General features: G+C 42.8%; 1 protein-coding gene across 1 annotated transcript in view; it reads left to right on the forward strand.

Moving 5' to 3' along the window:
• ADCY10 (adenylate cyclase 10) overlaps nucleotides 1-23,198 on the forward strand; it is a 165,609-nt gene that overhangs the window by 124,715 nt on the left and 17,696 nt on the right. The window contains exons 25-30 of the mRNA XM_063133185.1: nucleotides 607-714; nucleotides 3,054-3,229; nucleotides 5,243-5,402; nucleotides 6,768-6,972; nucleotides 18,769-18,865; nucleotides 19,242-19,357. Of these exons, the coding sequence (XP_062989255.1) occupies nucleotides 607-714; nucleotides 3,054-3,229; nucleotides 5,243-5,402; nucleotides 6,768-6,972; nucleotides 18,769-18,865; nucleotides 19,242-19,357 (862 nt within the window). The remainder of the gene's footprint in view (nucleotides 1-606; nucleotides 715-3,053; nucleotides 3,230-5,242; nucleotides 5,403-6,767; nucleotides 6,973-18,768; nucleotides 18,866-19,241; nucleotides 19,358-23,198) is intronic.

Genomic DNA, 23,198 nt, shown 5'->3' on the forward strand with positions numbered 1-23,198 from the left:
GGGTGCACTTTTAGGTTAAGTATGATTATGTTAAAAAGATTAAGCGAGAATATATGATATTAATGTGATTCAACATTAATGTATTATGTTGTTTTTCTTTTAATTGTATTGAGGTATGTTTAAGTATTGAAAAATAAAAATATTATTAAAAAAAAAAGGAACTTGAGATTTAAATAATTCAAATGTGGTAGAAACCAAAACTGGCAGATTTGTCCCAGACCTTTGAGTGCTCATAAAAATCTAGGTTTGAATCCCTGTAGATCCAACCATGGTTGTGGTGCTGAATTGGTGTAGCCCACTTCTTCCTGTCTTTCTGACAAGCTCCTTATCTTTAACAGCTGCAATAGCAGGCAGGCAGGCAGGCAAGCAGAACAAGGCCCTCTCCACGCTGGAAATAGCGATAACTACTGAATTTGGCTGGTGCGTTTCGGTTGAGGGGCTATAAGAATTTACTAAAATTAGCAAATTACTAAATATTTGGGATAGAAAACAATTTCTGACTAAAATGTGGAAGAAAAGGAAACTGACAGATTCATCCATCGCTAGGATGGGGATAAACAAAGATATAGAAAGTAAATCCTCTATTCTGTGTCATTCTTGTTTGAGGCCTTTACATACCTGAATACAGCAGAAAGCCTGTTGAAATCTGCAGAATGCAAGACAAAAACCTTTAGCCAGTTTGAGGAGTCAGTGTTGTACAGCCTGAAGGGAGAGGTAAGGAGACCTGCTGGAGTTGTTTGATGATGTGTGGGTGGGGCCATCTGTACCCTACCCATTATTCTCCTCTCAAATAGACCCATTGTACAGAATCCTAACCAGTTACTCAGTCAGAAATATAATGCAAGTTGAAATGTAGATTTCACTCAAGTTATTTGTTAATATTGAAATTACTGCTGTAAATCATCAAGGTGGATTTAAAAACCAAGTGTAAACCAAGATTTTTGATAATCTTGGTTTATACTGGAGAGCAGAGTGACCAATTACCCACAGCCTCTAAAGACCTCCCACAAAGTGTTTTACTGCCCTGAAATGAAAGAATGGAGATATTCGTTCTTATAAAGCAGGAAAAACTGTACGGGGAATCAGCTAATGGGATTTAGCTGCATCCACATTGGAGTAGCCTTTGGTTTCACACACACACACACACACACACACACACCGGACCTTCTTTTTTCTACCCCTATAGAAACAAAGTGTTACATTACTGCCCCTGGCGGTGGGGGAAAAGAACCTCTGTCTTTATACTGGCCATATGACAGAGAAGGTGCGGTGCTACCTCTACCCTTCTTTGCCATTGCTGTGTTGCTTGCAGAACTGGGGAGGAGCGCACCTGAGATGGGCTGTGGTTCTTGCCCTTGTTGTGCTCACAGAAATTGAGTAGAGCTGAACACTTTCACAAGCAGCCTTATTTGAAATCTCATGACATTCCTACTTTCCCCCAGACTTTTCAAAGCTTCACAATTTTGCCACAGCATCCTAGGAACTTCTAATCATAGTGAATGGTTTTATCAGTGCTTTTCAATCCCAATACTTTAGGGAACAGATGATGAAGTAATATACCATAGGATAGATTCCATGTTCAGTGCTATTTGCTAGTTCTCTCTACCAGGAGCCAGAATCTTAACATTCTTGATAGAGAGAACTAGCAAAGAGAGCTGAATGCGGAATACAGAACTCTTGTTTTGATGGAACCTGTGGGTGCTGGAGAATATAGCATTGGGTGTTTGAATGTTCAAAACCTTCTACCTCTGACACTGAATGTTTCACGTCCATCATCCTGTCACCACACATTGTGTGACTTTGGTGCCAATTGAGCAGAAAACAAACAAGTCTGTTTGTTTTCTGATTAGCTAATTTTTGTGAACCGCCCAGAGAGCTTCGGCTATTGGGCGGTATAGAAATGTAATAAATAAATAAATAAATAAATAAATAAAGTCTAAACATGGTATTTTATTCAACCTAAATCTCTAGCTACTGCACCAATCCTTCTGAAAATTTGCAAGTTACTTGCTCGGAACCCCTCTATATTATTATTATTATTATTATTATTATTATTATTATTATTATTATTTATTTATATAGCACCATCAATGTACATGGTGCTGTACAGAGTAAAACAGTAAATAGCAAGGCCCTGCCGCATAGGCTTACAATCTAATAAAATCATAGTAAAACAATAAGGAGGGGAAGAGAATGCAAACAGGCACTGGGTAGGGTATTGTCATACAAGCTTTCAGGAAAACCATGGAGTTTTTGTTTGTTTGTTTTTTGCTGCTGCTGCCACCTCTGAATTCTCAATTCCATGTGCATGCAGAAGCAGGCACCTCAGAAATGGGATGTCCATGTCTGATTTCACCAGTTATAAATGGTTACTTCTACACTTAGGTTCACATAGCTAACAGTGTCCAATATTTTCTGAACTTTGTACCTTCCTCCCACAGTTTCCTTGGACAGAGCTACTCTTACCTCTTTATTGCTCATAATTAGGGATGGGGTAAATTGTTTGGTTTGCATTTTAATATGAACTTACCTAATTTTACTGTTTCAAACCTATATATGAACAAAACTCAGTTATCTTTCAAAATTTGCACTTCTCCAAATTTTTCAATAGAGTTCTCCAATTTAAAAAATGTTAATAAAAATGTGTACATTGCGAAAATGTGCACACAAAAATTAGTATATTTGTGAAAATAATTTAAAATGCATTATATTAGGAACATGACTTCCAAAAGAAGTCATACTAGGCAAAAATTACATACAAAAACAAATATATTAGGAGAAATGCACACAAAATGAGTACACTTTTAAAAAATTGTTTTAATTCTGAGTTCAGGCCAAACTGAAGTTAAGATAGAAAAAAAATGAGAAAATGAGAAGAATGAACAGAGTCACCCATCTCTACTCCTAATCATATCTGACTTTAAGCCAATGATACCAGCAGATATCTCAGAGTTTTCTAATGTATTCTAAATAAAGTCCAGGGACACTGAAGAATTCAACAATAATTATTCCATATAAATTATTCTACTGTTGTCTCCCAAATGCCTTTGTAGGTCTGTTACAATATGGGTCAAATTACTTTGGCAAAAAAACTGATAAGGAAGGCTTTGAGTTTATTGAAGAGAAGTTTCCCAATGACTATTGTGGGAGCCTTTTTCATGTCCATGGTGGAAACTTCCAAGCATTTATCTCATCAGAAGAAGCAGTCTCTTTGGCAAGTGCGCACTGGGTAAGTTTCTGACAAACTGCTTAAATGGGATGTATGTGGATGGGCTGTGGAACCACCAAATTGAAAGGGATTTGTGTATTTATTTATTTATTTATTTATTATAAGACTTTTATCCTGCTCCTTACTCAAAAAAAGCTCTCAAGTCGGCTTACAAAAAAATTTATTAAGACAGTCCCTGCCCACAGGCTTACAATCTAAAAAACATGACACAAAAGGAAAGGGGATTGGAAGGGAAGAGGGGGGGGGAAGCAAATTCAGGCAATAGATTCTTAGTTGCAAAGTTCAGCAGCTGCTTCCTCTCTCTCTCCCTCTCCTAGCCTCAGATCCAGGCACGATGGAGGGATGTTTGACTGCCACTTCCTTTCCCTCTGATGGCCTCAGTAGCGACAATTGTTAGCAGGAAGGAGGGGGGCTCTCAGCTGAGCTAGACACAGGCATGATGGAGAGGTCCACCCTCTAGGTCTGAACCACTCTACAGGTGGATGCCAATCCAGCCTCTACTGGAAAACCTTCCAAGCATGCTCCCAGACAGAGGGCTCCTAATGGTAACAATCAAAGGGCATTGTGCAATTATTCCATCTGTTCTTACTTAGTGGAGTTTCTGTGGCAAGGATGAGAGAAGGATGAGAGAAGAGGGTGGGCAAACACAGGAAGGCTATGTGGAAAGATGAACATAGAACCATAGAATTGTGGAGTTGGAAGGGAGCACAAGGATCATCTAGTCCAACCCTCTGTAATGTGCAGAAAAACCAATTAAACTATACACGAGACCTGGCTGTCCAGCCTCTTCTTAAAAACCTCCAGAGATGGAGAACCCACAGCCTCAGTAGGTAGACTGATCCACTGTTGTACAGATCTTACTATCAGGAAGTTTTTCCTTGATGTCTGGTCTCGCCCTCTCACCCTGCCCCCCAGTAAAATCCCATTAATGAGGCAGGGTGTTGGTGCAACGAAAGCCTCACCTGGATGTTTTCTCCTAATGTTTAATTGGGATCTTTCTTAGTGTGGTCTGAACCCATCCAATGCTAAGTTAAGCAGGCTTAAGCCAACTGACTGGGTTGCATTTTATCCCAGCCAGGGTGCATGGGGTGGATAATTGTTCCTAGTCATCTTAGATGAGCTTTGCCAAACCTGATCCCGTCCAATTGTGTTGAAACACAATTCCCATCTTCCTGGGCCAGCATGGTCAATGGCCACGCTGACTGAGGTGATGGGAATTATAGTCCAATACATCTAGAGGGCACCAGATTGGGGAAGGCTCTCTTAGTTGATCAGAAAGATACTTTAAATACCTTAAATATTTGAAAACTGTGAAAATACCCCTTCCCCACTCCAGTCTTTTCCTCTGCTGTACCACCTTTGAGACTGAGCCTATGCTGCTCCCATATCAGCTGAAATAGGATATGCCGACTTGCATTCATACAGCTCTGAAGTGGTCTCATCAGGTGTTGCTCTTCCTCCTGCTTTCCTTTGCCAATGACAGGAGTTACCCTTAATACCAAGCTTAGTATTTTCTTCCTCTTAAGTGTTTTATTGTGGTTCTCTTCTTAGGCTCCTGTGATGGGGATTGGCCCTTGTGCTAAGGCATGCAGGGAGAGTGACCACCTGCTTTCCCAAGCCCAGCCCCAGAGTTCCACCATAATCTAGCTAAGACTTGCAAAACTGCAGATGCACTAAGCTGGACACACAAACCACCAGCCATGCATGGATTGGAGCCGCCCCGCTCAATAAATCTCCAATTCTTGTTGTTTAACTTGGTATGTACTGTATTGCGCAGGTGTGATCTAGATCACAGAGAAAGCAAAGGTCAGGCCACACTATCGTGCTTTTGCTACAGGCCTTACATAAGAGTGGTTCTAAAAAGGGCCCACCTGGACCTGGATGAGTCTGACTCTCTCCAGGCCACCCGTGTTGCTGCAGTACAGTGTTTGAGCTCCCTAGATTACGTCAGAGCTAGAAACTTGGTGATGGGAAGCTCTCTGGCCCTCTGCATTGCTATGGCATCTTTCGTAGCAGGGAGAAGAGACTAGCTGTTCTGTACCAGCAAGGTCGCTGCCTTTCCCTGCTGTGGCAGCTCTTCAGCCAGGATCTTGCCAGAAACAGCAAGAAGTTCTCCCGCTTGGCAGCTCTCATGAAGGTCAATTGTGCAGAGGAGTCTGAAGATGAGTCCCAGGTATATCCATCATAACTTTTCCACCTTTCTCTGCAGGGTACTCCATCCCTGCCTTGTTCCTTCTCTGTGATGGAGAAAGCATGTAGCCAGTAATGTCTGAGAACTCACACTTTAGATTGCTTTGAGTGGATCAACTTCCTCCTGTTTTGCTCAGCTGTTCTTTAGACCCATGTCATACTCATAATCAGGGTGGTGAAAAAATCATGGAATGGTAGATTTGTTTCCTACCCTTCAATGCATGATTAGAGGTGCAGTAGGAATCCTTCCACAAATTCATGACTATAAATACAGAAAATAGAGTGGAAAACATAGTCAAGGACAGAGATACATTCTGTATTTTTTCACTCTCGGTATATATATGGTAGTCATAGTGGCTTCCCAAGTCATGTTTTTAGGATGAAGAGACATTTTAAGACATTACAAGATGTGTGCTTTCTCTGATGCTGGGAATCTCTGTGAGCTTGAAGTATAACATTACTTTTATGTCAATTTGCTGCTATATATTTATTATTTATTAATTAAAATATTTTATAATACTTTTCTGCAAGGCTCAAAGCAGTTCAAACTTACAAAATATAAACAACAAAATTATAAAACCATCATCAAAGCAGCCACAGTTAATTTAAATCCTCATCTAAAGGCTTATCGAAACACTCCTGATTAATTGATTGTAAATAAAAACAGGCAGTTCCGGCAGTATGCTTCTCCAAAAGCAATGCCAAGTCAAAGGACACATCCAGGCTCTTTACCTGGTCCCAGGTAGGTTTATCACTTCTAGACCTACCAGATGATCTAGATTCCTAGCAGCATCACCTCAATCTAATTGGCATTTAATGTTAATCTCCTTCACTGACTTGGCTGCAGCCTCCAAACGCTGGTTTCACCATGTATTGATGACACCCAACCTTAACGCTACAGATTGTCAGCAGCTTCATATAGATATTGAAAAGCATTAACAATAACACCAAGCCTTGTAGAACTACACTTAACAATTATCAGAGACCTGAGATAGCCACTCCAAAATCGAGCAGATAAGAAGAATGAATCCATTGGAATGCTTTCCCTTACATTCCTATTCAAAGTAATCTAAGAAACACCATGGTTCGCTATATGAAAATCTACTCAGAGGTCCAGCAGAATCAACAATGAGATATTCCCATTGTTAATCTCCAAACAGAGATAATCCTCCAGAGCTACTAATGCCATCTTGGTCTTTTTGCCAGGGTGAAAGCCAGATTGAAAGGGTAATGGAAAGGTGAGCTGTGGGCTTCTGATTTATCAAGCTGTCTCTTTAAATCTGGTGGTAAATTGGCTCTATCTAACAGGAAACAAATTCCACTTCTTTTCTTATTTGCAATATCATAGATTATCTCCTCTTACATGGAATTCTCACTCTGCTGTCAGCTGATGGGCTTCCAACATGAATGGATGAAATATGAATTAATGGCCATCAAACGTAGTTCACACCTTCAAGTTTTTGGAGAAGGGCTATTAATAATATCTAAACTGGCACTATCACTGGCCTCCATGAAGCTTTGCTTGGGGAACCTGCCCTTAGCCATCCAATTGGGTAAGTCAGTGTGACAGCTGTAAAGGAAGCTGGACCCAGCGAAGCTGGCCTTCCCTCTGGATTTTCCACAGATCCCCAGAACAAACGCACACAGCTCACAGTTTGGAGGGTTAAGCCCAAATTTTTATTCAGGATAAGGGTAAGATACACAGGATTAGCATACTAAAACTAATAAAACATGCAGATATATATAGAACCCAGACCAAGCAAACTAAAACTAAGTAGCAATATCATACATCACACAGCCATGATGTCTGCCAGCTCAGAACAAACCCCCCAGTCAAAGAATACCCTTTATAGATACTTTTCTCACTCCTTCCCCCCTCCCTTCGGCTCTCCCTGTGAAGATCTTTCACACCTTCCCCAGAGATGTTAATTTCCACTCAAGGCTGGCCGGCCTTGCCCCGAGCGGTTCCAGGATGTACCAGAATGCCCACATGCAGCTGGCCGCTTATCTGTTCCGCTCTTAAAACCATAACAATAGAACATTTAAACTTTTTAAAAATAGTCATTCCCAGTATGAATTTACCCCTTCTTTACACCTTCCCCCTCCAGATGGCATTTCTAGAAAATGCCATCTCCATTGTACTTTTTTATTTGGTTACACATTGACCCCTTCGATTATTCTTTCTTTTGTGCCCACGCAGGGGCAGGGGTTTACCCTCCCGGGATGTTCCCTCCCCCTCCCTGCTGAAGCTTCGAGATAGCCCATCTGTCACTACGTTCTCCTTGCCCTTGATGTGGGAGATGGTGAAATCAAAGTCCTGGAGAGCTAAGCTCCAGCGCAACAACTTCTGGTTAGTGTTCTTTACCCGCGCCAGCCAGCAGAGCGGGGAGTGGTCCGTTTGAATTTGGAAGGGCCGCCCCCACAAATATGGCCGCAACTTCCCCACAGCCCATATAATAGCCAAACACTCTTTCTCAATGGTAGCCAACGCCCTCTCTCACTGTAGAAGCTTTTTACTAACAAAGGCTACGGGCCACAACTGCCCCCCCTCGCCTTCCTGCAACAACACCGCGCCTAAACCCACCTCCGAGGCATCCGTCTGAACCACAAATGGGCGGTCAAAGTCCGGTGTCTGGAGCACTGGAGCCTGCTTAAGCTTTCCCTTTAACCCGTCAAACGCCTGCTGGCACGCTTTGGTCCACTGTACCCTTATCGGTTTCCTCTTTCGGCACAGTTCGGTCAGCGGTGCCACCAACTGCCTGAAGTTTGGGACGAACCTCCGGTAGTAGCCGTCCAGCCCCAAAAAGGACTGGACCTGCCTCTTAGTCCGTGGGATGGGCCACTGCTGGATTGCCTCTACTTTGGCCTCCATAGGCTTCAACGCTCCCTGTCCCACTCTATGTCCCAAATAAGTTACTTCGCCCCTCCCGAACTGGCAATTGGAAGCCTTCACGGTCAACCCTGCTTCCTGCAGCCGGCTTAACACTTGGGACAAATGCGACAAATGCTGTTCCCACGTGTCACTAAACACCGCCACGTCATCCAAGTAAACACATGAAAAAGCCCCCAGACCGTCCAGAACCCGGTCCATAAGTTTTTGAAAGCCCCCTGGTGCATTCGAGAGCCCGAATGGAAGAACCGTAAACTGGTAGTGCCCCCGGGGGGTAGAAAAAGCCGATTTCAAAGCAGCATCCTCATCTAGCGGCACCTGCCAATATCCCTTGGTCAGATCCAAAGTGGAAATGAACTTGGCTTTCCCTAATGTCTCTATCAAATCATTGGTGCGGGGCATGGGGTACACTGCCACGGTGGACACACTGTTTAATTTTCTAAAGTCCACACAGAAACGGACCGATCCATCCTTTTTGGCCACGAGCACCAGCGGAGAAGACCACGGACTCTGGCTTTTTTTTATCACACCCATGGCCAGCATCTCCTCAATTTCCTTATTAACTATCTCCAACTGTGTCCCATTTAGCCGGTGAGGAGGAGACTGAATGGGGGGATGCTTCCCTGTATCAATAGAATGTGTGGTCAGCGACGTCCGCCCTGGCAAACCCAAAAACAACTCCTGAAATTCCTGCAAGCACTGCTTTAATTGCCTCTTCTGTAAAGCGCTCAATTCCTCCAGGACCTGAATGTCCGCCAGCCCCTCCTTCCCCCGGTAGCTAGATAAAACATCTAGCCCGGCTTCCTCACTTGGCGACTCTCCCCGTCCTATTTGCCTAACCCTCACTCCCCGCTCCCGGAACGGCTTCATCATATTCACATGATACGCTTTAGCCCGGCGTTGACTCTCGGGATCTCTCAACAAGTAATTCACCTCGTTCAGCTTCTTCTCTAAAACGAGGGGCCCTTCCCACCTAACCGCCAGCTTCTCCGGCTTCAATGGCTTCAATACTAACACTTTATCACCTTCCTGAAACACCCGTTGTCTGGCCTGCCGGTCGTACCATCTCAGAGTTTGCTGTGCTTGAGCTAAATTCTCCTACGCTGCCTCCCCAACCTCCCGCAAGAGGTTCTGCAAATTCTGCATGTATTCTACAACCGACACTGGGGTGGGGGTAGTTCGTCCCTCCCAACCTTCCCACAACAACCTCAATGGGCCTCGCAATTCTCTTCCAAAGACCATCTCATTAGCCGAAAACCCCAAGCTATCACTTTTAGCATCCCGGGCCGCAAAGAGAAGGTAGGGCAGGGCTTGATCCCAATCCGCCGTATGCTTTACCGCATAGGCTTTCAACATCTTCCCCAGTGTTTGATTGAACCGCTCCACCAAGCCATTCCCTTCATGATGATATGCTGCTGCTATACACTGGTGCACCCCTGCCAACTTCCACAATTCTTTTAACAACAGAGACATAAAATTCCCCCCTTGATCATGCACCAACACCTTGGGGACCCCCACCTGGGTGAAAATCGTCATCATGGCTTTCGCCACCTGTGGGGCCGAAATAACCGAAAGCGGCACCACCGCTACATACCGGGTGGCGTAGTCCACCAGAGTTAAAATATACTTTTTCCCCGAGCGGTTGGCTGGACTGAAGGGTCCCAAAATGTCCACCCCCATCTTTTCGAACGGCACTTCCGTGATGGGGGAGGGGCGTAATGGGGCTTTGGGGTGGTCTCGGGGAAACCTCACTCGTTGGCACGTTTCACATGAACTACAAAAGTCTCGCACCTCCTGGGCTACCCCGGGCCAATAAAAATCTCGGCTCACCCGCTCTAACGTTTGGCGTATTCCCAGATGTCCTCCCCACAGCCGCTCATGGGCGGTTTCCAGCACCTTCCCCCTTAATGATGCGGGCACCACCAGTTGCTTTCTTTCCACCCCTCCACCTCCTTTAGGGGAAAATTGCCGGTATAACCTTCCCTGTTCCCACACGAACACAGCTGTCCCCACCTTCCCCCACCTCTCTGCCGGGCCTCCCACCGCCTCCCGGCACTCCTGTAGTGAGGGATCCTGCTGCAACTCATTGCGAAACTCTGGGGTATCCCAACCCTCCCGGCCTGGGCCCCCTTCTTCCCCCCTTCCTGTGAGGGTTCCTCCACCACACTCCCCAGTTCTTCCTTCTCTTGGGCCTCCCTCTGACGGACCACCTTCCCCCGAGTTGTCACCACCAACTGGGTAACTTTAAAACATAAGTCGTTGCCCAGAAGGAAAGCGGGTCCTTCCGTATGCGTGAGGATAACTAGCTCCCCCTTCCAGCCTCGATATTCAATGTTCACTCGGGCCAGCGGGGCCTCAAACGGAGGCGCTCCATATGGGGTCACCGTTATGGTCCGACCCGCTAGTCTCTGTCCGGGTTTGAGCAGACCCACATGGGCGCTGCTAAGGTCCGCTCTGGTGTCCCTCTGAGCCCGAACCGTCCTCCCATTGACCACCACGCACTCACAGAATTTCCGACGACTCCACCGCAGCTGGGCCGGGGTCACCAATCGCATAGAGACGGCATTCGCTGGACCAGGGCTCCCGGGGCTTGTGGTTGCTTGGGCCACCACTGCGGACTCGGCGTGCATGTACTCCCACTCTAGGTCAGCCACTTCCTTTTTTATTATTATTATTTTTAAAAAATATACAACAACAACAAGAACAACAAAAAAAAACACATGTTACATAAATATAAAATTGCCTTGATATCGTATGTTCATACTTAAGCTATTAAACATATTTGTACTCAACATAACAGTGCTCTCCCCACCTCGGGATCTCATTCCTGTTTCCAAAAACTCATAGTTTCATCTGTTGGTGGTTTCCCACTTCCTTTAGAGAACACAAACTCTAGGAACTTTTTCCATATTCCCTCAAAATCATTCGTTTTTACTATACCTCTTTTCATTTTAATATTACATGTCAATTTATCATTCATAGCAATGTCCCACACTTCTTTATACCATTCTTCAATACAACAATCTCCTTGGATCTTCTAGTTCCTAGCTACAATCAGCCTCGCAGCTGTCAGCAGGTTCGTTATCAGTTCTTTTGTTTCTTTACTACATTTAAGTTCTTCTTGCAGTGAGAGTAATGCAATCCTTGGTGTGTCCTCTATTTTAAATCCCACAATCTGCTCAATCTCAAAGAACACCATCTTCCACAACTTTTGCACATGTTTACAATCCCACCACATATGTAAATACGTTCCTTTTTCACCACAACCCCTCCAACAATCTGCTGAAAGCTGATTATTAATCTTATTTAATCTAATCGGAGTTAAATACCACCTCCATACAAGTTTATAGTAATTCTCCTTTATTCTTACTGACATATTTCTCAACACTCTCTGTCTCCATAGTCCTTCTCAACTCTGCTGTCCTATCTGTATCTTCAAATCAGTCTCCCAAACCACTTTCCCGACACTATCCAATAATCCTTTCTCAGCTAGTATAATATATAGTTGACTCATTAACCCTTTTGTCCCTATATTTTGTCCCTTATCGATTTCTTTTTTTCAATTAATTTCTCATATTTCGTCATCTCTCCACACTCTCCATTTTCTCTTACCCAATTTTTAGTCCGTTGTTCCAATTGCCCATAGTTTAACCACGTTAATTTTAAATCTTTTAAAACTTCCTCCAACCTCTCTTTTGTATTCATCCCCCTTAACCATTCTCTTAATTTCATTTTATTTTTTTCTATTAAAACTTTGCTTAATCTATTCTTTAAGTCTTCAGGAAAATTCTTTAACATTATCACTGGTGTTAAGGAGGAATTACTTGAAAGCAGTTCCTTTTTATATTTGTTCCAAAGTTCCCAATGGAACTTCAAAAACTGATTATCTAAATCATTAAGGCATTTACCCTTCCTTTTTTCCTTAAAAAATACATTCTGCAATTTTAAATCTATATTACCTAATGTATTTTCCTCCATCCAATCTAAATCCCCTACCCCTAAAATTGCTTCAACAATATGTCTTAACCTATTTGCTATATAATAATACTTAAGGTTTGGGAGACCCAATCCTCCCTTCCTTTGGCTTAAATACCATTTACTTTTATTGATCCTTGATTTCTTCTCAGTATTACAGTAATTATTTATAAGATTCTGCCAACTTTTTAACTCTAAATCTGAAATTCTTATTGGTAACATCCTAAAAAAAAAATTAATCTTAGGTAAAATTTTCATCTTTATTAAAGCTATTCTTCCAAACCATGAAAGGTTCAGTCTCTTATACTTCTTTAACTTTTCTACTATCTCTTTTTTCAATCCATTTAAATTCTCACTTTCCAAATCTTCTAAATTTTTAGTAATCTTAATACCCAAATATTTAATTTTTTCTTTACTTTTCAAATCTGAAGCCTTCACTTCCTTTTCTTCCTTTTTGGTATAATTCAATAACATCAATTCCGAATTTGCCCAATTTATTCTTAACCCCGTAACTTCTTCAAATTCTTTCGTCTGCTGTTTAATTCTTTCCATTTTACCTATAGAATCTCTAATAGTTATTAATGTATCATCTGCAAACATATTCAACTTTATTTTGTTACTGTTACCTATCCCCTCTATCTCCCCATCTTCTCTTATTGCGTTTGCCAACAATTCCATCACCAATACAAACAGGACTGGCGAGAAGTGGGCATCCTTGTCTTGTCCCTCTGGCTAGTCGTATCTTATCCGATCTTCCATCATTTACTACCAATACAGCTGTGTTTTTGGAATATAACTGCTCTATTATTGCTTTAAATTTATTACCAAATCCCATTTTATTTAAAACCAACTTTAAAGTTTGCCAACTCACACAATCAAAAGCCTTAAAAATATCTAACGCTAAAATACCCGCTTTATTCTTTGACTTTTTTATCCCCTGTAATACATTCAAAACTCTACCTACTAAAGTGTGCATCTGTCTTCCTGCTATAAAACCACATTGGTCTTCCCCTACATATTTAGCTATAAATTTATTTAGCCTTTTAGCCAAAAGAGTTGAAAAAAAAATTAGCATCTTGATTTATTAACGAAATTGGGCTATATGAATCAGGGAGAGTCAAGTCCTTATCTGGTTTCGGAATTAAAATTATTATAGAATGCTCCCATGATTCTGGGATCTTCTCCCCTTCCATTATTGCTTTATATAATTTCAACAACTTTGGCACTATTAATGTTTTAATTTTTTATAAAACTCTGGTCCTAGACCATCTACCCCCGGTGATTTCCCTACTTTAAGCTGGTCTATGACCTCCTCTATTTCACTTTGCAGTATATTTTTATCCATTATTTCCTTATGCTCTTTTTCTAATCCTTTCTGCAAAAATTTATCCACATACCCTTCCATCCTCTTCGTTTGGGTATCTCTTTCCTTATATAAATCTTCAAAAAATTCCTGAATTTTTTTTATTTTGTCCTTCATCATGTGACAATAATTGCCCTGCTTATTTTTTACTGACCCTATCCCATTTTTAGCCTTTTCCTTTTGTGTGAGTTTGGCAAGCATCTTCGAGTTCTTATTACTATTTTGAAAGTATTCCCTTTTCATATAAATTAAATTCCTCTGAACCTCTTCTAAATTTATATTATCTAATTCCCTTTTTTTGCCTGTAATTCTATTAATTTATGTTTATTCTTAGTTTGCCAATATTCTTTTTCCAACTTTATTATCTCTTTCTCTAGAGTAACCTGCCTTGCCTCCTGTTGTCTTTTTAGGTTACAAGTTTCCCTAATACAATTCCCCCTAAACACAGCCTTCATGGTGTCCCAAACCACTGCAGTTCTTGTTCCCCCCCTTTTCATTTATTTCCCATCTTTCTGACAATTCCTTTTGCATTTTCTCAGTTACTTTATCATACTTAAATATATTAGTGTTCAATCTCCACCTTAGTGCTTCTTTGTAATCCTTACTAACTGCAAAATCTAAACTTACCAATGCATGATCTGTTACCTTAATTACCCCTAATTCCATTCTGCATATTTTAGTTACAAAATCTCTAGATACAAAAATATGATCAATCCTAGAATATGTATGATGGACTGGAGAGTAAAACTTAAATCCTGGGTCTGCCCCTCTAAGAACTCTCCAACATTCAACAAAATCTTTTTCTTTAATTAATTTATTTAAAATAGTAATGTTGTTTCTCTTTTCTACCTTAGAGGGATTTGACCTATCTACTCTATTATCCATAACCATATTAAAGTCTCCAGCCAAAATAACATACCCCTCTTTGAATTCTTCTATCTCTCTTAATACCTCTTCATAAAATTCTTTTTGTTTATTATTTGGTGCATAAACATTGATCAAAGTATACATTTTCCCTTCAATTTGACCCTTAATCAAGAGATATCTCCCATTCCCATCTTTTTTAATATTCTCCAACCCACTTCTTTTTGAAATCAAAATGGCCACTCCGTTTTTTTTTACATCCCCAGTGACTTTTCATAATAAACTGGCCATTTCAAGCGAATAGCATTGGTCTTTTCGTTAGGTTGATGTGTTTCTTGCAGAAAAATAATGTCAGAACCATCCCTATTTAACAATTGTTCAATCATTCTCCTTTTCACAACTGCCCCCAGACCTTTAACATTAAGCGTTGAGATTCTTATCTTCTTATCCATATTCAATTCTTTGATCTTCTTTTCAATCCCGTACATGTCGAAAACCTAACTTACATACATAAAAACACAACACCCCAAACATACCCTTCCCTCCCACTCCACTTCCCCTTCCCCTCCCATATCTTTTCCCCCCATTATATCCCCAGGAGTCTAACACTCTGGCCATTATTTAACCCTTGGGGGGGAAGGCAAGCCAGGAACCCAGAGCCAGCAGGATCTAATATGATTATGCTTCTTATCACTATATTATCCACTTTACACCCCACCCCCTGCTGCGCCTCTTTCTTCTTCATCATCTCTCTTTGCGTCACCACCAGCTTCTTCTAGTGGACCCAAACCTAAGCTCTCAAGAAGCTCCACGTCTTGCTGAAAGGAAAAACCTTATGATTTTCCTCCTTATCCATGAGAAACGCAGAAAAACTGGATACCCCCAGGCATAGGGGATCTTCCTCTTCTTCAATTCCCCTGTTATAGACTTAACACTGCGTCTCCATTCCAAAGTTTGTTGGCACAGATCATTAAAGACCTGCACTGTAGCTCCTTGGAACTTCAGCTCTCCCAATGCTCTTAGCTCCCTCATCAGTTGCTCTTTCTTGTAGTAGCTTGAAAATTTCACCAAAACATCTCTGGGAGTTGAGCCGCTTCTGAAGCCACCAACCCTGTGGACGCGTTCCACATCTTCACTTAATTGCAGGGTTGGGACTAGTTCTTTAAACCAGCTTGGGATATTCTTCCTAAGGTCCTCCCCTTTCTTTTCCACCATATTAAGGATGCGCAGGTTTGACCTTCTAGAGTTGTCTTCCAAAGTGATCAGTCTCTTTTCATGATCATTAAATTTCACCTCTTGCTCATTCTGGATCTTTTTAATTTCTTTAACTTGATTTCTCATCTGGTCAACTTCTGTCTTCAAAAAGCCTAATTGCTTGTCTCTTATAGCCATTTCTGCAGACAAATCATCCACACGCTTATTGGTTTTGCCAACTTCCGTTTCAATTTTCATGAAGATCGCATCTTTGACTCCCTTCAACAGAGCTGAGATTTGTTCCATCATCACTTCTTGCCCTGCTGGCTTTGAGCCAACTTTGGCAGCCATCTTAAGCTCTTTTGTTGCTTTTGTGGATTCCTCTTGTTTATCTTTTTGTTTGTCCGCCCCTTCTAATTCTAATTCAGCTGCTTTTTGCAATCTCTTGACCGTATTGTTAGAAGCGTGAGACCTGATCCACTTCGGTTTCACCAAAAGATCCTTCTTGGGTGGCATATATTCCTGCAGTTACGGCTGCTGTTAGTTAGTTTCGCTTTTAAATCAAACAGTTGCCGAGCTCAGAAGGGGATTATTGCTGTGTTTAACAATAATTACTGATTGCTAAAGAAGGGGTAGCTATATCACTCTCTCCAGACACTGGCTTCTTCAGTTAAAATTCCCTTTTGAGATAAGCACTCCGTCCGGGAGATTTCTTATGAAACCGCTCTTAGAAGTTCTTAACAAGAACTTCCTCTCCGCTTGCCCCCTTACTTTGCCATTTAAATGTTCATTCGTTACACAGCGAAATGCTTTATTCTTTAAATCCCCATCTGCAGCACAAAGCTTCCTACACATTCTTCACCGTTCTTCACCATTTCCAGCCCAGATACTTTAGATGATAAGATTTTTAAAACCTACCGACCGGCAGGAATGATTTCTCCTACTGCTCCATTGGCACGCTAGGTCAGCCACTTCCCCTTCGCTATTATCGCTCCAGTTAGAGGTCGGAGAGGCCGGCATTATTGGTGCCGCCGCCGCTCGGACCATCGGCTTTGGGACTGGGCCTCCTCCTCCGCCCGCCTGCTTGGCTGCCAGCTTTGGACATTCCCTCTTCAGGTGTCCCAGCTCCTTGCAGTAGAAGCACCCCCCACTCGCCTGGGGTCCGGACGCTGCTACTCCGCCTGCCGCACCTCCCTTCTCCTGATGCTCCTTCTCAGGCCACACCAACTTCCTTTCTCCTGCCGCTCCCCTGGGACGCCTCTCCGGGATCTTTGGGGTCCCCCCGGCTCCCTTCCGCTCAAACGCCTGCAGCCGGTCTGCCATCTTCGCTGCCTCCATCAAAGTTGGGGGGTTCTTTTCCCCCACCCAGGCATCGTATTTCTCTGGGAACTGTCAATAGAGCTGCTCTTTGGCTATCAAATCCTTGGCTCCCTTCAAGTCTCGGACCCCTTCAGCATCCATCCAAGCCTCCATAGCCATCATCATTCGGGTAGCAAAAGCGGCAAAAGTTTCTTTGGAGTTTCTGGTCAGCTGCCAAAACTTCTGCCTGCAATGTTCTGCTGTAAGGGCAAACTGCTCCTTGGCCAAATTTTTGAAATACAGGTAGTTGTGGCGCAACTCTCGTGGAATGGTTGCTATCATTTCTCACAAAGTTCCAGTGACTTGTGGCTGCAACAGACTCATCCTCTGGGCTGGCAAGACCCCCAGCTCATCACATGTATCTTCAAAAAGGGCCAGGAATGCTCCCACGTCGTCACCCTCCTGGTACATGGGAAAAGCCCACCGGTCAAAGCGTGGCCCTGGGGTTCCTCCTCTCTCTCTCTCCACAATCCTCAGGTGACGGGACATCAGCTCCAGACATTCCGTGTACATCCGTTGAACTTTCCTCTCATCACTTTCCTCCCTGGCCCTCGCACCTGGGCCATTTCCGTCCGCCTCTCTTGGTGGCCGAGGGGTTTGTGGTAGGGCGCTCCCCACAGCCTGGGGCCTGCACCCTCTGAGTGTCCCCCTCCAGCGTTACCGCCAACGCTGGGCCTATCTGCAGCTGTGGGGCCGGCATCCCTGGAGTGTCTCCCATCAGCATCGCTGCCAGGAATGACATCCTCAGCTCAACCTTGAACCATGCTCTTTCCTCTCTTCCTCCGGCCTCCAGAGTCATTCCGCATACCACCTCTGGACCCCTCCTTCAGAGCTGGGCGTCTCTTGCATCCCCCACTCTAGAGTGGACAGACTGGACTCCCCTTCCACTCCTTCCTGAGGGTTTACCTCCACCGACTCTACTCCTGGAGCTTCTGCTCCTTGACTCTGAGACAAAAACTCTACTCCTGGAGCCATGGCTCCTTGATTCTACGACATCCTTGGCTGGCTTATTCCTCTTTGCTTAGCCTGGGTTCAAACCTCTGCTTCACTGCTCTCCCTTTCCTACCAGCGTTCTGTTCCTCCGGATCTGTGTCAAATCCCAGTGCTGCCCACCATGTAAAGGAAGCTGGACCCAGCGAAGCTGGCCTTCCCACTGGATTTTCCACAGATCCCCAGAACAAACGCACACAGCTCACAGTTTGGAGGGTTAAGCCCAAATTTTTATTCAGGATAAGGGTAAGATACACAGGATTAGCATACTAAAACTAATAAAACATGCAGATATATATAGAACCCAGACCAAGCAAACTAAAACTAAGTAGCAATATCATACATCACACAGCCATGATGTCTGCCAGCTCAGAACAAACCCCCCAGTCAAAGAATACCCTTTATAGATACTTTTCTCACTCCTTCCCCCCTCCCTTCAGCTCTCCCTGCGAAGATCTTTCACAACTTCCCCAGAGATGTTAATTTCCACTCAAGGCTGGCCGGCCTTGCCCCAAGCGGTTCCAGGATATACCAGAACGCCCACATGCAGCTGGCCGCTTATCTGTTCCGCTCCTAAAACCATAACAATATAACATTTTAACATTTTAAAAACAGCCATTCCCAGTATGAATTTACCCCTTCCTTACAACAGCTTCCAATGGTAGTGACTATTCTAATGAAGAGAGGTAATTTTATGTATTGCTGACTTTGCAGGTTATCGAGCACATGAACTATGTGAGCGGCTGAAGAAACCTAAACTTAACTATATTATTCTCTCTGACCTTTTTACTGCTCTTTTTCTCAGCACCAGGTATATTATTATTATTGTTATTATTATTATTATTATCATCATCATCATCATCATCATCAATATTCTGCATTATTTGCTTAAAAATGTCTGTGAATGACATTGGAAGGAGAGAAATAAGAAAAAGAACCTTTTGTAATGTGAATGAACACTCTTGCCAACATTCTCACTACAAACTACTTTAAGGCAAAAATTGGTTTGGAAAATCCCTGGTGTATATGAAATAGCTGCATTGCTGTCATACCCAGGCACATGCAAAACCAATCAGGATTTCACAACAAATCAAGCCAGCCCTTTTGAGAACTAACTTGATCACAACTACTTAAAGATAACTTTCAATTATTATTATTATTATTACTATTATTTTGCTTCTCCCTAGATACCAGGATTCTGTGCAAGTGCTGAGTTGGCTGGAAGAACTCGTCATTCGAGATGATAATGTCATTGGACAAGCCTTCTTCATTTCTGGCTGCCTGAATCTCATGCTTTATGCTGGTAAGTCCTGGGTACTTTCCGCAGGGTGCCCGCAATGTGAGTTTGAAACAAGAAATAAGTATTTGTTTAAAACATTTACACATGAACTTCCAACAAAATATGCTCAAGATAGTTTAGATATAAAATAGTAGGCAATTTAATAAAGGAAGAAAAACTGAAAAATATAAGATTGGTAAGGAAAGAAGGCAGAGGTTTGCACTAAAGGGTATGTTATCAAGTTGGAAAAATGTTTTCTGTAGGAATCATAGAATAGCAGAGTTGGAAGGGGCCTACAAGGCCATCGAGTCCAACCCCCTGCTCAATGCAGGAATCCACCCTAAAGCATCCCTGACAGATGGTTGTCCAGCTGCCTCTTGAAGGCCTCTAGTGTGGGAGAGCCCACAACCTCCCTAGGTAACTGATTCCATTGTGGTACTGCTTTAACAGTCAGGAAGTTTTTCCTGATGTCCAGCCTGAATCTGGCTTCCTTTAACTTGAGCCTGTTATTCCGTGTCCTGCACTCTGGGAGGATCGAGAAGAGATCCTGGCCCTCCTCTGTGTGACAAACTTTTAATTATTTGAAGAGTGCTATTGTCCGGGAAAGCTGCCCAAAGGCTGACAATGATAAATGACGGAGACTCAAAGCGAAGCAACTGTTCGTTTATTTAGAGAACACAGGCAGTTAAGGTTTGGGAACGCAGGAGACTTGGAGGCAACTGGGGGGGAAAGCAAGGCAGGGGTCCAGGCTTATGACAGGGAGAGTAGTTTGTGGCAAGTCCAAGGTCCTGGGCTTTGGCAGTCAGCGTGGTCGAGGGTTTAGTCCAGGGTCAGCACAATCAGCAGTCAGCGAAGTCCAAACAGCAGTCTAAGGGTCCAACAGGGCAAGAGGAGGCAAACGGTGTCACAATCCAGTCCAAGGTCAATGCAGGAGTCAGGAACAGAGAGATGTGGTCATGAACCGATCCGGAGTCACAGCAGGAAGCAGGAATCAAGACGCAAGGCACAGGGTCAAGAGATTCAGGAACCAAAGCTTTCGCCAGGAAACTCAGTTAATCTCTGACAAAGCTACCTCGGCTGACTGCCGCGTATTTATGCTGAGTCATGGTCCTTCAGCTGTTCTTTGATTGCTTGGCGTTTTAGATAAAGGCAGCGCGAACGCTGCCTAGTCTCCTTCTCCGCACGCAGCTGACTAAACACAGGTACGTTTGCTTCTTCCTCTGAACCCTCTGGATTGGCAGAGGTCTCTGCTGGCACTGAGCCATCTGAGTTGGCAGAGGTCCCGGCTGGCACACCTGTGCACGGCTCTTCCTTCTCTGGCTCCGCAGGAGTCTCTGCCAGTCCCTACTTCACGCCTCCTGGGCTGGTGCTGGGTCCTGATTCTTCCAGCTCCTCATCCCCTGACTCCATGTCCATGCAGGGCATGACAGCTATCATGTCTCCCCTCAAGATGAGCTCCTCTTTGACTTACAGTACTCAGTGTATTAAAGAAAAAAATCAAATTAGAAATCAATATGGCGGACGTCTTTCAAAATGGCGGACTCTATCTTAAAAATTGCATAGATAAGCAGTTGAGGTGTCTTTTATAATTTTTTTGGGTCAAAAAATTCAGTGGTACTATTTTAAAGTAGGTATTTTAATAAATTTGCTTTAAAAAATGAGAAAAATGAAAAAAAATTAATACTTTTTTATTGTAAAATTTTTTCACTAATCAAACATTTAACAGCCCCATCCAATGTTTAAAATATATCATTTTTATTTATATAGGGGGAAAACAACCAAAAATATGAACTATTAACTGTTATTACAGTATTCCTCATTTCTAAATTTAATGTGTAACATTGGTATATATTGAAGTATACATAAATTAAACTACATTTAAGAAATAATTAAATGAAATCATTCTTTGATGTTTATCCACTTAAATATTACAATACAACATCAGTGTCCTCAAATGGTTCTTCTTTTACTATTGGGTCAGTAGACTTCAAGCACTTTGCCTTACAGTTCTTACACATGGGACGCCAGCATTTTTGCAACTGCAGCGTGATTGGCATCCTGATTTACAGATGCAGTGGACCAACTCTCTGCAACTCTCCCATATTGCTGGAAGAGATGTCCACAATGGTGTCCATATACCATCAGTTTTGATCCAACCCTACTCTGAAGGTGGAGGTAAGACTGGATTTGCAATATGAGACTGCCCCCATATATGTCCACCCTGATAAGCAGCCCTTAGAATGTGCTTTTGCAAGGCAGTTTTTGCACATTTTCTAGCAGTCTACCTTTTGATGTAAACAGCATTTTCCTGGTTTCAGTGATGGACATGCCAGCACATTCTGTACTGTAAAGCAGAACAACATAAGTTTGAAGTTTCTGTTGAAGTTCTGGGTTTGAAAGTGCAAGAAATGAGCTTGTAGCATCTTCAAATTTTATCCAGAAATTCCAGGCACTTCGTTTTCCATTAGCAGAAAATGACGACGTAGTGTCACATCTGGTGAAAGCATGGAAGCCTCTTAGGGCAATAGCCTTTGATTCCCCTAGAACCTCTGCGAAGTTGTGCACAGATATGTGGCGCTTCCGGTTGCCAACACCAAACAAAATCCACAGTCTCTTAAGTGATAGTAAGATACAGAGAGGACAAGCACATCCGTATCTACAGTTCTGATCATGACATCGACTGCATCATGAGAAACAATATCCGCAGTGTGAAGTATTATGCGACCATCAGCTTCTACTATCGAAAATGTCCCATGGAGGGAAGTGTTTGAGCGCGATGATAAAAATGTTCCGCCATCTTTCGTTACAACCTCAAAACTCATCTTGTCCCTTACTATTACTGTAGCTAACAAACCAAAAAGTTTGTTCTTTGTTTTTATCATTTCAAAGGAAGCTAGCCCAGTTTTTTGGAACAAGGCTTCCTTCAGTCACATGTCGGCGAACTCCAAGTCCTCTTTTCTCCTGTGTAGGCTTCTTGACACTATCTCCAGAGTAAGTGTCCCAGACAAAATCAGCCCTTTTTACAGGCCTGTTGTCAATTTTTTTTGCAGTGTACTGTTGAAACTCACGTGTGCAGTATTCTCCAAATGTTTTTGATGTCCTTGGATGGAGCATGTTGATAAGAGTTGCACCATCGAACACAATAGCATCACATTGACCTGTGAAATCATCACTTCCATCTGCTACGTTTTCAATAATGGAAGCTAGGTCTGATTTTACACATGACCGAATTCCTCCATCCAAAGAAAGAGAAGGGGGAAACGGCTGATTCACATGATGGAAAAATGTGTCTGGATCCAACTCACGGTACTGGGTAGCAATGAAAAGCTTTGAAAATAGTTGGATGTTGTTTTTCAGAGCTTTTACGACTTTAATATGTCTAGGGATCGGTCTTGCCTCTAGATCTGCTAATAACTTCCTGTTGTTCATCTTAAGAGGGCTGAAAACACTTCCACTTGGGTTCTTTGAAAGTCGTTGCTTGATGAATGTACGATAGAGGTTTCTTCCATCTTCTTCAAGGTGCTGAAGGGCCTCCACTCTATCAGAGCTTGCGACAAGATATGTATGAAGAGAAAAAAGATCACTCCTCAGTTCTTCAAAGGGATTACACACATCTAAGAAAGAATCAGTCAACAGATTTGTCTTACTGAGAAATTTCTTTTGGTATGATTCGTATTGTTCATGGTTGAAAGATGGATGGATTTTAGCATCCAGAATACAGAATTCATCAACTAACCTGGTTATCTCTGGACCAGTCAAAGCATGAGTACTTTTGCATCTTGAAACAGCCCAATAGCTCCTCCTCCACCTTTAATACAAGCATTTTGTCACTCATGTGCTTGATCCACTGCAATGGCTGAAAAAT

The sequence above is a fragment of the Elgaria multicarinata genome, chromosome 1 (genome assembly GCF_023053635.1).
Source record: "Elgaria multicarinata webbii isolate HBS135686 ecotype San Diego chromosome 1, rElgMul1.1.pri, whole genome shotgun sequence".
Lineage (NCBI taxonomy): Eukaryota > Metazoa > Chordata > Lepidosauria > Squamata > Anguidae > Elgaria > Elgaria multicarinata.